Source organism: Ahaetulla prasina, chromosome 2, assembly GCF_028640845.1.
Source record: "Ahaetulla prasina isolate Xishuangbanna chromosome 2, ASM2864084v1, whole genome shotgun sequence".
Classification (NCBI taxonomy): domain Eukaryota; kingdom Metazoa; phylum Chordata; class Lepidosauria; order Squamata; family Colubridae; genus Ahaetulla; species Ahaetulla prasina.
The window spans coordinates 260,055,305-260,072,596 of record NC_080540.1 but is presented as its reverse complement, the minus strand read 5'-3'; the positions used below and the strand labels follow the sequence as shown (position 1 = coordinate 260,072,596).

Below are 17,292 nucleotides of genomic sequence, written 5' to 3'. Positions count from 1 at the left end.
CTAGTTATTTCATAGTTATTTACGTACACCAAAGTAAACAGATGCTTTACTTTGAGCTTCGGTGCTAGATTTGTAACAAACTATTTACAGTACAAACTTTCCACTAAACAGTTCCCTGGGAGCACATTGGAGCCTTTTTGTAAGGATTTTCTGGTTGGTGTATGTACCATGCCCTATTTGCTGTCTAACCAACCAGTTGTTTACATGTGTTAAAACCCAGGCCAGGCTGGTTAGAGGAATCGACTGTGGCGCCAGCACTAAACATCTGGTGGATTTGGGAACAGACCCTGTAGGAAATGGAGTTCATGGGCCTGGTTAAAGGAGCTGTCACATGGTATCTGTAACGCTTAATCAGGACTGGGATTTTTGCAAACAAGACTTCTCTTTCTCCTCTTGCTGCAAACAGAGCCCTTTTCTTCTAATGGTCGGAATTTGTCTATTAGAAAGGTTGTGAGTAACAAAGACCTCTTTACACAGTAGCTTTGGCACAACTTGGCACTCACTGTTGCGTAGGAGGGGCTTTTTCAGAGGAACATGCCTTCCACACAGTATGTTGTTAGTTGTCTGGCAAATAAGATTTCTGAAGGGAGAGAATCCAAACCGAACCAAATGCCTGCTCTTTGGAATGGTAAGTTATGGAATTCTTTTTTTTAAAAAAAGTATAGTTGTTTTTTAAAATGAGCCTGTGAGGAAAATATATATGCATAGTAGAAGAGTTAAGAGGCAAAGAAAACTGAAATTGCGAACTTTCTGGACAAGAGTCAACTAAAAGAAACATCAGCATTTCCCAAATGGTTTTCCAATGATCAACTTGTTATAAATACTCCTCCTTCACCTTTTAACTTCAACTTGGTTTTTGTTTTCTGACCAATCCATAGATGTTATAAAAACATTTTAAAATCAATTTTCTTTGCCCAAGTAATGTGATTGTTTTTTTCAAGTTTTAATGTACCTTTTTATTTAATGATAATAATTTTCTCTCTTTTGAGATGAAATTTTTATGTGCGATGTGACGGGTCATTTATCCATAAATCAGGGTTGTTTTTTTTCCTCCATCAGGAAGCTTCTAAAGCAGTCGTGCCAGGGCTTACACAAGTTGCATTGACTTTATTATCAGCTTGGAAAAAGATGCTTCATTTGGACGTCTGCCTTTGCAAAATGTATCTTCCATATGCTTTGCACAGCTTCAAAGCATATAAAAACCTGGCATTTCGTGAATGGGAAATGAGAATCATGTTCATATATTTGTGTATTTAATAAAACAATGTGGATATAGGCTGAAAAGTCAAAGCTGGGCCTATTCTATGTAAAAAGAACTGTTATTGTTCGCTTTCTTGATCCACTGCTGCAAGTAGAGTATGGATGCTTCCACTATTTTGGGGTGCTTTAATAGGAAGTATTGAAGGGTCTTGTTGAAGATGGGAAGTTGCTTCAGGGGCTTTGTGAAATCCATTTTCATCCACATCTTCACTGCTGCTTTCCCTAGAAGTGTCTTCTGTTTCAGTGATGCCTTTTACTTTTGCCAGCAATTTGTTAATGGAGACTGCCTGTTCACATAGAAAGAGATACTTTTGTTTAATTAACTTTAGAGAATCTGACATAGTACATTTTTTTCCTAATTTAAGTAGAATGTGTTGCCCTATAGTTTTAGTACTGGCTGGACTGTATTAATTTTATTTATTAAATTTATATGCTGCTCATCTCCCCCATAAGGTGAATCTAGGCAAAATAATAAATCGCTGGAAAGGTAAAGCTATGACGGAAATAAGTAGGGGAGGTTGACATCTATATCTAGCTTGGTGGGGTGCCAGAGAACTGAAAACTGAACTGAAACTGTTCCCTCTTTTTTTTACTTATACCAGATTACCATCATCTGTGGTGACCATTTGGCTGTCACTTCCTTCTTTTTTCATTCACAGCTCAAAAAATGCATTTAAAAAATGCAGTAGCTTGATCAAGTTTAGAGGCATTATTGATGAGGATAATGGTGGTTTCACTTCCCCCATCCTCTTTTTTCTTCTTCAAGCCTACAAGGAGGAGGAATGAAAAAGTTGAATAGATGGAACAACTCTATTTTTGTGGTTGTTATAGCCTCCGCTTCTTTGTAGAATCAACAAGGAAATTTAGATACTAGGGGATTAGTCAAACCCAGGACTAGCTGAAATTCTGGATCAGATAAACCAATTTAGTTTAGGCTGTAATGCTGTTGTGTGAACATATTTTTTTGTTTTGTTCTGATGTTAGCTACCTTCAGTGTAATTGTTGAAAGACAGTTGATATAGGGTGCCGTCCGCCAAGCAATGTCGGCTGGCGGCCCCCAGGGGAAGGGCCTTCTCTGTTGGAGCTCCTACGCTCTGGAATGAACTTCCCCCCGGTTTACGTCAATTGCCTGATCTTCGGACCTTTCGGCGTGAACTGAAAACGCACCTATTTATTCAAGCGGGACTGGATTGAAATTTTATTGGGGTATTTATGTTTTAAGATTTTAAATGGTTTTAAAATTTCGGCCACATTATAATATTTCTTTTTAACTTCTTTTTAATGTTTATATATTGAATTTTTACTTGGCTGTACACCGCCCTGAGTCCTCCGGGAGAAGGGCGGTATAAAAATCGAAATAAATAAATAAATAAATAAATATATTATACAAATCAAATTAATGTTCTCTGCCGTTTTAATGACTGTAATATAAGTTGGTAATAATAATCTGCAAACAGTTCTATTCTTGGTCAGTTCTAGTGTTAAATCAATGAAATTTTTTCACCTAAGTTTTAACTCTTGATTTTAATTGACAGAGTTAAACAAGTTATCAGTATAAAGTTGTTACCTTCTTACAAAGGTCTAAATCCAATGCCTCTTGAATCCGTTGACCCTCATCTGGTGCCAATTTAGTGTTGAACTATAATTTTGACTAGTCTCATTTATAGGTTTGAGAAATAAATCATTTGTACTGCAACTTAACGTATGGCCCTGATTTTTTGCTCTTGACATTTCCTTCATCAAGCTAAGTCATTTGTAATCATGGTTTGTAGTATAATCATAACCTATAGATGGTTGTATTTGCCAAACACATTAGTCATAAAGCAAGGCTTACTATTCACAGTTCACTAAACACACCTGTTATAACCAAACCATTTTGTGGCTTAATGTGATGTTTGAACTTATTTTTTTTCTCATTGGTAAATGAGATATGAGGTCTATTGCTAAGATTCTATAATTATTGATTATAAGTTTACTTGTTAAGAATAAGATTTTATATGATTTTATATGAGAAAAGCTGGAGTAACGCTTGCTTATTAACCTACCAGAAAAATTAGTGCTGCATAAGAAGCACACATTAAGCTGGTAAGGGCAGCCTTTGCTGGGTAGGAAATGATATCATAAAAGAAGACTTTCTTGTCCTGAAGAGAGAAAACAGAAAAAAAAATCATTCATCCATTTTATTATATAGTGGGTGTGATCATTTCAATTTTAAATCTCAGAGTTTTCAGTAGAAGAATTAAGCTATTGTTCCTTAATAGTGTAAGAAACTGTTAGACAACATATGAAGCTGTTTTTTATACCAAGGGGGCTTCCATATTGAATTCCTGGTATTACTAATTAAAGGACATGGTACAGCTCTTTCATCTATTTTTTTTTCTTTCTAATAGAGAAAAAAGGATGGATAGAGCTAGGAGAAAATAGACTTGGACATAAGACAATGCAGTTAACTGATTCACTGGGAATCACTTTTTAGTGATTTAGCAAGTTGTTCAGCTTATATACCAAGTGAATTCAACCATTCAGTAGGCCATTAATTAGCAATCAGGGGTTTAGCATGCCACAGTCCTTGCTTAACAACTGTCCTGTTTAGTGACTCTTCTAAATTACGACCGCTCTGAAACTTGCACTTATGATTATTGCAGCACATCATTTCTGCAGTTCACAGCTGATTTCTGAGAAACAGAGTTAATTCTGTTTCATTTCTGCACTTCACAGTTGATTTCTAAAGAAACAGTTAATGGAGAAGCTGGTGATAAAATCACAAGTCACAGTTATCTGACGTCTTCCCTAATGACATAGATTATTTGCTTAATGATGTTAATTGCAGCATGGTATTTCATGGAACCAATATCTCACTTAACAATGGTGGTTGCTGGTCCCAATTGTCATTAAGCAAGGATTACCTGCATTGTGTGAATGTAGTGATCAGGTAACTAAGTTGGGGCAACATATCTGTCCCCCATATAATTTTGAGATGAAAGCAGAGTCTGTCATGGCAATCTAGGTCATAAAAGATGGTTTATAAATTGTATGGGTTGGGTTGACGCATGCTAACTTAAATCTATAGGGCTAAACTGTTGCTTAGCACTTTCAGAACAGAACTTATTTAAGAAGTTGTGATTCGATCAACGTCCAGGCGCCATTCCAGGGCCCGGCCACTCCTCCGCCTGCCGTGGCTGGAGTGCGTGGCGCTTCCCGGCTCAAGTTCTTCGCCTGCGGCCATGTGAGCTGGCCGGTTGGTTACGTGGTCCTCTGAAATCAAGCGCGTCGCTCGACTCCGCGGTGTTACTGCCAGCTCGGGCAGGAATCTCAGGCGGCAAGTGACCAATGTTGCATCTGTCATGATGTCTAGCAACATAAAAGACAGTCTTGAGCTTCAAGTGGCAGAATTGGAAATGCTTTTGTCTATGTTTCCTAATAAAGGAGAAATAACTCTTCAAGATGAAAATATTTTCCAGAATATTCAGAGGTACCTGAACAATACAACTGAAAATGTCCCGCCTAAAATTGAGTATTCAGTTGCTGTTCCTATAAATGAAATCAAGGCCATTGTAAATTTGCAGGTGGAATTGCCTCACAGTTACCCCTATGCGACACCACAGCTTTTTGCGAGATCAAATACACTAGACAGGCAACAACAGTTGCAGCTCAATAAAGACCTTAGGTCTTATATTGCTACTTTAGAGTCTGAAGAACTTTGTATATGTGCAGCTGTTCGGTGGTTACAGGATAACAGTACCTTCAGAGTACAAAATAGTGAAGTTTGTGAAAGAACGACAAGGAAAGAAATAGTCAAAGCACCATTTAAACGCATGTGGATTTACAGCCATCACATATACCGACAAGAACTGAGGAAAAAGATCTTTGAATATGCAAAGAAATTAAATCTGACTGCCTAGCTGGGAAGCCTGGGGTGATTTGTGTGGAGGGCACGAAAGAAAACTGTGAAGAGTTTTGGCATATTATTAGATATCCCAATTGGAAACACATTTCCTGCAAGCATCTTGAGACTGGAGAAGCAGAAGGAAATGGGGAAAGTTTCCGTCTCTTTCAGACCTTTGAAGATTTACAGTTTCAAGCTCATGGTGATTATGGATTAAGGAATGACTATCACATGGACCTTGGTCAATTCCTAGAATTTCTTAAGGTTCACCAAAGTGAACACATATTTCAGATCTTGTTTGGCATCGAAGGAAAAAGTCCTGACACTTAGCACAAGTTCACTCCCTCTCTGGTTCTTGACAAGGTTTTGAAATCTTCAAGCACCAAACAAGAACAAATGTGCTAGGACGACGGTTCTGGGTTATGTTTGTATGAAATCAAGAGGGAGGATTGGTGTGGTATTATAATGTATGATATAATAAAATAAAATCCAGTATTTAAAAAAAAAAAAAAGTTGTGAGGGATAGCTGAATTTACCTACTTTCATCCTATACAAAGGCTGTTTGGGAGTATTTGATGTTCTCAAAAGGCGTCGTGATAAGATATTTAGCTCTGTTAATTTTCTAGCAAGCTGTGGTTGTATGACTTTTGCAATTGAGTTTGAAGATTGTGATAGTGTAGTTAGCCCATTCATAATGATCGTTCCATGAGCTGAATAGAATGCCCTGGTGATAACTGACTCAGATTTCTGCATCCTACGATCTGTTTCCTGAAACAGAAATAAAAAAGCTTTTAGATGTAGAACAAAAATAGTCAATTTGTTGTATGAAAGATAGTTAACATTCATAGCCTATGTGTTGACTATATTTGCATACACACACACACACACACACACACACACACACACACCCTAATAGGGAGGATAAAGCTATAATAATAATAATAATAATAATAATAATAATAATAATAATAATAATAATAATAATAATAATAATAATAATAATAATTCCATTCAGAACAATAAAATTTGGTACTAAAATAGTCTGCTTATAAAGAAGTACTTTATATTTCTAATATTACATTCTAATTATTATATTCTAATATTACAACTCCAAAAAGCTTTATTCTATTTATAACGTCAGTTATTATTTCAATTGAATAGGATCACTATTTCTAGTAATCTTGTTGCCCTTTTTATGTAGCATTGCCACTGAAAAGCAGAATAAACTGTATTAAATAAGAGGATACAGACTAAGCATGAATTTATTTATTGTTCATCCACTAAATGCTGTCAAGATTATTAGTGCAGTTCACAACTGTATCCCATGTTCATCCACTGAAAACCAGGAGGGAAATGTCAGCACATTTTAGAAAAACAGATACACCAAATCTTGTTGCTTGGGAGGGAGTGGTCAATGCTAAAAAATTAAAAAACAAGCAGAAACCATCCATGGCAAATAGTTGGCAATAGAGTAGAGAGGGAAAAATGGAACTGGAAATGGATACAGTATGTGTGAAAAGGGCCATATTTGCGTGGAGCACACAGTGGCTTAAACTTTTACAACTAATTACCTGTTAACATTTTATTTCCCTTCTATACATAAATAATACACAGTTGGAAGCCTGGGGACAAATCTACACTTCCTGTTGTGCTAGTGCAGGGGTCGGCAACCTTAAACACTCAAAGAGCCACAAAGGTCCTAACCGGAAGCCCCCATTCAATTCTGGAGCTGACCAGAAATCCGGTTTCCCCACCATAGAGTCTCCTAGCGTGGCATCCTTTTCCTCTGCTGACCGGAAGTCCGGTACTCCCACCATAGAATAGAATAGAATAGAATAGAATTTTTTATTGGCCAAGTGTGATTGGACACACAAGGAATTTGTCTTGGTGCATATGCTCTCAGTGTACATAAAAGAAAAGATACGTTCATCAAGGTACAACATTTACAACACAATTGATGATCAATATATCAATATAAATCATAAGGATTGCCAGCAACAAGTTATAGTCATACAGTCATAAGTGGAAAGAGTCTCCTCCTAGCACAGCATCCTTTTTCCTCTGCCAACTGGAAGTTGGTTTCCCCACCTCCTCCTAGCGCGGCATCCTTTTTCCTCTACCTGTCCTAAGCGAAAGCCCTATCAACAACAGGGAGCCGCAGCAGAGGGATGACAGAGCCACCTGCGGCTCCAGAGCTGCAGGTTGCTGACCCCTGTGCTAGTGCAAACATGAGCCACTCATCTTTCTAGAGGACTGTAATATAGAACCTCTTCCTAAACTCACCCCTAGCCTGCATTGTGTCAAACGGTATCTTTTCCACTTCCTGACAGAAGAAGGGATAACAATTGGTTTATCCACTGCACTTGGCAGCATTGAAAGCAGAAGCCTCCACTCTCTGATAGGGTAATATATATTGTGGTAGGAACACCCCCCTTCCTGTTGGTCTTTGTCTTCCACAGCCATTTCATCTTGGGCCGCTGAACCTGGCTCAGAAGGAACCTTCTTAGGGTTTATTACACCAAACTGCTGAACCATTGACTTCTCTAAAGAGGACACGTTCACATAACCTGGCTCCATGTGTCATATCAGATCTAATTACGAATATAGCCTCTCACTTATGCTTTAAGGTTATACTTTGTCAGAGAAAAAACCTTTGCCTGGGTTTATTACTTATACTTGATTTTTAGAAACAGATAAGGGTCATGTGCACTCAGGACAACCTGATTTAAAGTAAAACTTCTTTTCTTGTCCTTTTCCAGGAGAGTGTCTTGACTCTGCTGCCTATATTGCTATACTTCTGCTTCAACAGCATAGTGGTTAGCCTGCTTGCATGTCTTGTCCTGCATGTGGGACTGATCTAGCTAGGTTTAGGCAGAGGAACTTGAGTTTGTTAAAAAAAAAACACCATCCAAAAGTTTTCATTTTGCTCATTTCTGCCCTCTTTGGGCCTCTTATCACAGGCTTGCCCTAAAATTCCTGGAAGACTACGTGATACCCTTATCATGATATTTGTACGAAGCCAGCAACTGAGTCAGAGTTAACTTCCCTTATCCTGGCTGTCACATATAAATTAGTTTGCATACTTAATTACCAGCCTTATCAGTTAGGGACAGAAGGACAAGGGCTATAATATTTTAGCAATGAATTCACTTCTGGGAGGGCCATACTCTAGCAGGGCTATGAATACTTTGTCCCTCATTGCCTATTGCTTGCTAACGATCATGGGCCTTTGTTTTCCAAAGGTGCATAAAGGCTATGCTAAATTGTGATTTAATCCTAAGAGCACAACTCTTTGCGCTGTACAGAATAAAAAGGTTGAAATTTACCACCTTGTGTTATAAATTGGCTACTTACCACCAGGGAAAAACAAATTCAGCATTTTTTTGAGGGGGAGAGGGCAGTTCATGACTTGGCCAACAGACTTGTGCAAGTCCCAGATTTGAAACTTGTCAACTTAACTTCCCCTCTCCAACTACCCACTTTTTTCACAGGACCTTTTTTTAAAAAGATTAGATTGCTAGTGGAATGTTGAAACCCTTATGTATTTAGTAATATGATTTATTTGATCTATTGTTTAAACCAGTGGTAAAATCCAAATTTTTTACCACCGGTTCTGTGGGTGTGGCTTGGTGGGCATGGTGTGGCTTGGTGAGCATGGCAGGGAAGGATACTGCAAAATCCCCATTCCCTCCCCACTCCTGGGGAAAGGATATTACAAAATCTCCATTCCCACCCCACTCTGGGGCCAGCCAGAGGTGGTATTTGCTGGTTCTCCGAACTACTTCAAATTTCTGCTACTGGTTCTCTGAACTGCTCAAAATTTCCACTACCGGTTCTCCAGAACCTGCTGGATTTTACCCCTGGTTTAAACTCAGGTATCAGTGTGGTGTTTATCCATTTGGGCTACTTGGGAGCTGAGGTGAATCCCTGCTCAGTGGTGGGTTGCCCCCAGTTCGCTCCGGTTCTGTAGAGCCAGTAGTAAAACTCTGCTGGCATTCGGAGAACCGGTAGTAATGGCTGGCTGGCCACGCCCCCGAACCGGTACTCCGATCATCAGAGGTTTGTGGTTTTTTTACTTTTAAAAGCCTCTTTTCTTCAGCCAAAAAAAGGCTTTTAAAAGGGAAAAAAATGCTCTGATGATCGCGTGGCTGAGCAGGGATCCTCAGAGGAGCCTGTTAAAAACTTTTTTTCTCTGGCCCACCCAATCCCCCCTCCTCACTTACTAATTAAGTAAGTTCCTTTCAGGCTCACTTTCCTTCCGCGTCTTTAATCAGTTACATTAGCTGCAACTGATTATGCCTTCCTGCAATCCATGTCTTCAGAGCCTTTGCTGGCTGAGGAACTCTGGGAGTTGAAGTCCACAAACCTGCTTGGAATCCATCTCCTCAGTCAGCAACTGCTTTGCTGGCTGAGGAACTCTGGGAGTTAAAGTCCACAAACCTTAAAGTTACTAAGGTTGGAGACCCCTGATCTAAAAAATATAAATAAAATAATAAAATATTTGTGCAGCTTTCTGAGATTTGGTGTGTTTCTGTAGTGTTTCACTCTAACTACACAAACACACAGAATCTCACAAAGCTGTATGTGGCATTTTGTATGTGTGAGTCGTGTTGTGTTGTGTTGTGTTGTGTGTGTAAAGTGTGAAAGTTGGTTTTTGAGCTTTTTATGGCTTTGTGAGGTTCCTGCTTGTTGCAGGGGCCCTTTTGGGTGAAGTGCAGTTGCTTTTACATTGTGTGTGAGTCAGTTGTGTTGTGTTGTTTGTGTGTGTGTAAAGTGTGAAAGTTGGTTTTTGAGCTTTTTGTGGCTTTGTGAGGTTCCTGCTTGTTGCAGGGGCCCTTTTGGGTGAAGTGCAGCTGCTTTTACATTGTGTGTGAGGTTTTTTTTAAAATTTGCATTTATATCCCGCCCTTCTCCGAAGACTCAGGGCGGCTTACACTGTGTTAAGCAATAGTCTTCATCCATTTGTATATTATATACAAAGTGAACTTATTGCCCCCAACAATCTGGGTTCTCATTTTACCTACCTTATAAAGGATGGAAGGCTGAGTCAACCTTGGGCCTGGTGGGACTTGAACCTGCAGTAATTGCAAGCAGCTGTGTTAATAACAGACAGACTTAGCAGTCTGAGCCACCAGACTGCTAACACCAGACTGCTAACACCAACACAGAGTTAGTTATGTTGTGTTGTGTTGTGTGGTGTGGTGTGTGTGTAAAGTGTGAAAGTTGGTTTTTGGTACCCCTTATTGTTTTGTATTCTTTGTTTATTATTTTTATTATTTATTGTTATTGGCCACGCCCACCCAGTCACATGACCGCCAAGCCACTCTCACCCAGTCACATGACCGCCAAGCCATGCCCCGTGTCACATGACCATCAAGCCACGCCCACAAAATAAGCCACGGCCACAGAACCAGTAGTAAAAAAATTTAGAACCCACCCCTGCTGCTGCTTCTGGTGGCAGCAAGTATGATGAAACCGGTCACCATTGAACTAATTAAAAAACAAAACAGAAGGGGGATACAGATGGTAGCTCAGGGGAAGAAAAATAATTAAGAAAAAAATTGTTCTGGCCCACTTTGAAATTGAGGATCTAATTAAATTATACCAAGTTGTATATCCAGTTGTCCAGAAAGGTGAGTGGCTCCTCAGATTGTGAATCTCGTAATGCATGTGAAACTGTTCAAAACGATTTGAAAGTACAGATACAAATCATATATTCACAAAAGTATAAATCATTTTGTCTCTAAATAAAAATATAATATAAACCATTAAAAAATTAAAGCAGCATATGCAAGCCAAGCATGTCTATTGAAATAATATTAATAATTCATATTCTAGTGATTTATAAATCAGTTCCACCTTTCAATAAATTTGATGAATGCACTGCCTGGAAGGTTTTCTTTTAAAAAAATCGGGAATATTTTTTAAAATAATTTTTGATTATTTTTTTAATACAGAATAAAATCTAACCAGAACTAATATTTAGAACGAAAAAGGGAAAAAATGAAAGAAAGAAAAAGAGCAAAGACAAAGGTGCAGAAATTTTTAAAAGGGAAAAAAATGCTCTGATGATCGCGTGGCTGAGCAGGGATCCTCAGAGGAGCCTGTTAAAAACTTTTTTTCTCTGGCCCACCCAATCCCCCCTCCTCACTTACTAATTTTGGGTGAAGTGCAGCTGCTTTTACATTGTGTGTGAGGTTTTTTTTTAAATTTGCATTTATATCCCGCCCTTCTCTGAAGACTCAGGGCGGCTTACACTGTGTTAAGCAATAGTCTTCATCCATTTGTATATTATATACAAAGTGAACTTATTGCCCCCAACAATCTGGGTTCTCATTTTACCTACCTTATAAAGGATGGAAGGCTGAGTCAACCTTGGGCCTGGTGGGACTTGAACCTGCAGTAATTGCAAGCAGCTGTGTTAATAACAGACAGACTTAGCAGTCTGAGCCACCAGACTGCTAACACCAGACTGCTAACACCAACACAGAGTTAGTTATGTTGTGTTGTGTTGTGTTGTGTGGTGTGGTGTGGTGTGTGTGTGTAAAGTGTGAAAGTTGGTTTTTGGTACCCCTTATTGTTTTGTATTCTTTGTTTATTATTTTTATTATTTATTGTTATTGGCCACGCCCACCCAGTCACATGACCGCCAAGCCACTCTCACCCAGTCACATGACCGCCAAGCCATGCCCCGTGTCACATGACCATCAAGCCACGCCCACAAAATAAGCCACGCCCACAGAACCAGTAGTAAAAAAATTTAGAACCCACCCCTGCTGCTGCTTCTGGTGGCAGCAAGTATGATGAAACCGGTCACCATTGAACTAATTAAAAAACAAAACAGAAGGGGGATACAGATGGTAGCTCAGGGGAAGAAAAATAATTAAGAAAAAAATTGTTCTGGCCCACTTTGAAATTGAGGATCTAATTAAATTATACCAAGTTGTATATCCAGTTGTCCAGAAAGGTGAGTGGCTCCTCAGATTGTGAATCTCGTAATGCATGTGAAACTGTTCAAAACGATTTGAAAGTACAGATACAAATCATATATTCATAAAAGTATAAATCATTTTGTCTCTAAATAAAAATATAATATAAACCATTAAAAAATTAAAGCAGCATATGCAAGCCAAGCATGTCTATTGAAATAATATTAATAATTCATATTCTAGTGATTTATAAATCAGTTCCACCTTTCAATAAATTTGATGAATGCACTGCCTGGAAGGTTTTCTTTTAAAAAAATCGGGAATATTTTTTAAAATAATTTTTGATTATTTTTTTAATACAGAATAAAATCTAACCAGAACTAATATTTAGAACAAAAAAGGGAAAAAATGAAAGAAAGAAAAAGAGCAAAGACAAAGGTGCAGAAATTTTTAAAAATGAAAAAAAATTATAAAGAAGTGACTTCCAATTTTCTTTTATAGCAATTATAAGCGTAATGCATAAACCTTTCACAAATATTTCGACTCAACCTTGCTTCGTATATGAGAGCTTGGGGAGCGGGGATTTTAATGATGTGTTGGCTACAATCCCAGCATTTTTGTGGATATGTGATAATACAGTCTCCCCCTGAGAAGTATGAGAAAGGGTTCTCGATCTGAAACTTAGAAATCTTGGATTGTGCTTCCCATCTTCTTGCCAATCTATGGGACTGATTATTTTCAAAATCCAACATTAGAAAGCTCCAAATAGTGGGATATTCCAACATGTAGAAAAATTGAGACCAGACTTTCCTTGTTAGTTAAGTTAAACCTTCTCCTTTCATTCAAAATGAGGGCCTTTAAAAAGGTAAAATATTAGAAAATGCTACTCTTCATCTTCCAAATTTCAGTCTATTGCTAGAGAATGTTTCAACACCAATGTGCTGTAAGTGGGCTATAGGAGTTTGTTGTAAAATAGTTAGTAATTTTTGTCTTCCAAAGGCTGTTCAAAGATCAAATATTGTTGCATAGAAAGGAATCTTTTATCCAATAATATCATTTGTTATTACAATATTTTCCTGTTTGATACTTTTTTAAAATAAAAGCAGGAATGAGATGCATGCTATTTAAAATGTATTTGGAAACTTTATTTATTTATGCCTTCAAGTCTTGGGCAAATTGCATGAAGTTTCAGAAATAGTTTGATTTGCCATATTCAGAAGTTGTTTCATTTGCCTTTAACATATATAAATGGTGGAATCAAGGCTATGTCAGGCCCCCACAAAATAAAGTCATCTTAGCAGTTTCCTCTATAAATCACTGAGAAGTTCTAAGGAGGAGCAATCTTCAGCCTCTTTCTCCCAATCAAACTATCTAAATTTTGTTGTCTCTTGATCCTCTGGAATGTAGCCTCTCTTTCATTGGAATCCAGGCTACATTCCAGCATAGGCTGACTATTCTATGACCAGAAGGGCTTGTTCAGTGACAGGAGGAGGAAGAGATGGTTTTTGTATAATCCCCCTCGCAGCACACTGCTTCTGAGGCTCACCCTAGTTTTGCAGACAGATGTCTGAGGAATCAAAGGAATCTGTAAGAGGAAGTTTTTGCAAAAGTCATATGTATATGGTATATCCAAAACAAAAGATTTGTAGTCTTCAGTTGAATCTCCTATTTTCAAGAAAACTAACACAATCTTTCTTCAAATGTTGACATGTTTATCTGATTGCATTACTTCAATTTTATTTTAGAAGTCATTGGGTAGGTATACCAGACAGGACTGGAGGTGCGAAAAGGTAGATAGCAGCAGAAGGTTATGAGTTTGTGCAATTCCTGATACTATCTAAGCTTGGTTGTTTGCTTGCAGACATTTCATTACCCACCTAAACAACTTTATTTTTATTGACATTTAGTGATCCTGTGGATCTTTGCAGCCCAGATCTGGTAGCTCCAAATTTACAAGGTCTCCTGCATTTGGGTTTTGGCAATGCTTTTATGATGGATAAACATTGTTATGATATTCTTTATATGGGAATAAATAGATCTATGTCCTTCCATTGTATGACTAACATCAACATTAGATAAACTTTACAAGTTAAAATAGATATTTTGACTAAAATGTTATCTACTTGTAACAATAGCTGTCACCCTTGCAATTGAGCAACTCCCTTCTTGTTACCTGCCTAACTATAGCTAACTGTGGGTTGTCCAAGTCAGTTTCTTGGTTTGAACAACATACTGAACCATAAATTGATCACAGAATTTGCAGAAGTTTAAGTCTAAAGTCAGGTTGGCTAGCTGGTGGCCCAATGTTGGTGGATCAATACAATATGCCTGTTATACTCACTATTGTATGCTGATCAAACATTATCATATTGTTTTATGAAAATGAAAGCAATTTCACAACTGTGTTGCACACTAAGAATAAATACTGTCATTTGCTAAAACATCATTCTCCAACTTGATTCCCTGCCACATACTTTTGCATAGATCTTCTCATCTTGAGCCAGCATGATCATTGCTTAGTGAAAATTGGTCAACAATTGCCAAGACTCATAATAAAAGGTTCACAATAAAAAACCCCACATCTATTCTGTTCTGTTAAAACAAAATAGTTGCAGCAACCATCCAAACCAACATGACTGATAAAAAATGTTGCAAGGAGATAGGGGAGAGTAAGGAGACAATTATCTACTTCCTTCCTTTCTATCTTTTCTGCAAGCTATTGCAATAAATTCAAGAACACCTTTATTCTAGTATAAATTAGTATATGTACATTTTTAGTATGACATAAAGGTACAACATAAATACCTGCATCACTGAATAATTAAAATATTCTTTTTGTTGCTTTTAATCATACTTATTTCTTATATGATACTGTAACTTATGGTTACTCATACTAAAGAAAATTAAACTAAATATGTCATACATAAGTATGCAGTATTGTAAATGTATTTAGTGAACTGAATATCTTTACTGTCATATGGTCAATTTTTCATTATAATGTAAGCTGAGACTTTGCAAAATGGAAAGTATATACAATGTAACAAAGCACCTTATGGAAATTTTTGAACATTCAGATAGTGAGGAAACGCAGTAATTAAGAAATATTACCTGGTTTGAACGTGTCAGCCTCAATAGATTTGGAAATTCGTCCCTAATCTCATCTACAATTTCCAAGATGGCTCTCTGTATAACCCCAGCTGAATTGAAATACAATAATTAAAATAAAATCCTGATCTTCAAAATTAGATTTCAGATATGAAGTGTTGCATGTTTGTGTTAAAAATGGGTTAAATAACGTATAATAGCAGGCTAAGGACTAAGTTGGAATCAATCAGTATTTGACTACTATAGTGGGGAACCCATGTTATTTTGCTACACTAGCATTGGAAACTAACATGCCCTTCATATTTTTAGTCCCCATTCATGAACACAGGACCCTACCAAATTTGAACCATATTCTGAACACTATGTGGTGACTATGCCCAGTGTCAATATTCCTTCCCTTTTTTTCTGCATTGTACAGTGGCTCAGTTACAGGAAAATCTATTCCCATGTTGTGGGGTTGGATTAGAAGGACCCCTCCAACTTTATGATTCTATGATTCTCTAGATCTCTCTTAAGAATCTTGACTAGCAGTAATTTGGAGAAATCAAAAACCTGTTGCCATCAAGAATAAGCTAAATGATGGTATGCCTTAAGGCTTAAGGGCAACTGCTTATATGTATAAACTTTATTTATAGTCAATTTTTAGCCAGCTTGATCAGATCTGCCTCGTTTCCAAAAGGTTAATAATTTGGCAGGACTATGGACCTTCATTACTAGCTTCCTTTACTATTAACTGAAATTGCGGGGGCAACTGGAGATTTCAGAAATTTCTGTGAGGAAAAATATGGGAACTTAGCCCATCTCTCACATATTTCGAAATGCATAGGCAGTTTACTGAAACTTCTCGTTCAATGACATTTCTCTTCAAGTTTGGTTATCTTAGCCAAATTCAACAAAGTTATGTATATGTGAATGCGTGTATTTGGTAGAAGCTGGATTTCTTTTAAATGTTTGAAAATTTAAGATGAAAATATTCTTAGACTTCATACCTTGTCCAGCAAATTTCCTGACAATCTCCCCACATATCCAGCCAATTGGCCTAAGAGCCATTTTTTTGATGCTTGCTACCACTACTTAAGTTAAAGGATGGTGTCTTCCAATCAAACGGATGGTTGAAGCCACAAATGACAGCATCCCATACATATGCATATCTCTACCTTCAAGGCAGGAGACCTTTATGAGAACATAATGTACCTCTCAAACATATACAGCCTGGGGCAATCAGTGTGTCTCATGTATACCAAAATAGCCTCATTTTAACAGATAGGACTTTCAAATAGTTCCAATATACTGGAATGAAGGAATGTACGAGATAAGCTGAAAACTGGGACAATCTCAGCAGATTTATAATCATTAGCAGACTCAAACCCAAAATTTAAAACCAATGGGGATGGGGTGGGCCCCACAAGATTTCTGGGTTATACATAATTCAGAACAAATAAAATGTTCCACATTTCATATTCTTGAATTTTAAAATGCAAGCCTCCATTTCTCAAGATTTCTCAAGATCAGGACTCAAGATTTCCTGATTTCCATCTCATTTCGTATAAAAGTATTTCGATTTTAAAATCCCCCAAAATATTTTTCATAATTAATTCTCTTTCCTAAATTTCTCCCTTGTATCCTCTAATTGTGATTGTCTTCACATGAGATTACAGACTCTCAAGTATTACATTATGTGCAGATTAGTTATTGTAATAAGTAATAATATTGTAATAAAAGTTTGAAATATATGTTAGTTTCAGAGAAATATATAGTTGAAAAGCTCATGATTCAGAGTTATAGACTAAACATCTTACATCTGAAGGGCAAATAAAAAAAGCAATATCTATGGAGATTCTCAATGTTACAAAAATAAAAACACTCATTATTAATGACTGGTATAGCACACTGCATTATACAATACACCAATACTATATCTGATTATTCTCATTTAGATGAAGTAATTTCAGCAAGCAAATAAAAGGGAAAAATCACTTTATTTTAATAATATCATCTTTTCACATGACAAAATATATTTGTACAGCTTTCCATGTCATGAAATACCACCTCAACATTTTATTTTTTAAAATCCATTGTGCATTGGCTTTATCAAATAAAAATACATCTAAT

General features: G+C 37.2%; 3 protein-coding genes across 4 annotated transcripts in view; 2 read left to right on the top strand and 1 right to left on the bottom strand.

Annotated features, from left to right (window-relative positions):
• Positions 1 to 518: 518 nt before the first annotated feature.
• RHOBTB3 (Rho related BTB domain containing 3) overlaps positions 519 to 17,292 on the top strand; it is a 70,585-nt gene continuing 53,811 nt past the window's right edge. The window contains exon 1 of one of the 2 annotated variants that reach the window (XM_058168878.1): positions 519 to 628. The gene's annotated coding sequence lies outside the window, so the exon portion shown is untranslated. The remainder of the gene's footprint in view (positions 629 to 17,292) is intronic. The other variant, XM_058168877.1, reaches the window with a different exon arrangement.
• Positions 541 to 5,813, top strand: LOC131191099 (RWD domain-containing protein 2A-like). Its single transcript, XM_058168881.1, is given in 3 exon segments — positions 541 to 628; positions 4,349 to 5,151; positions 5,154 to 5,813. Coding segments are annotated over 2 exon segments (870 nt in total). The 5' UTR covers positions 541 to 628; positions 4,349 to 4,604; the 3' UTR covers positions 5,477 to 5,813.
• Positions 1,063 to 16,230, bottom strand: SPATA9 (spermatogenesis associated 9). Its single transcript, XM_058168884.1, has 5 exons — positions 16,170 to 16,230; positions 15,184 to 15,272; positions 5,687 to 5,914; positions 3,306 to 3,401; positions 1,063 to 1,547 (listed from the first exon to the last, which is right to left on the bottom strand). The coding sequence occupies exons 1-5, from the start codon at positions 16,228 to 16,230 to the stop codon at positions 1,320 to 1,322; spliced, it is 702 nt and encodes a 233-aa protein (XP_058024867.1). The 3' UTR covers positions 1,063 to 1,319.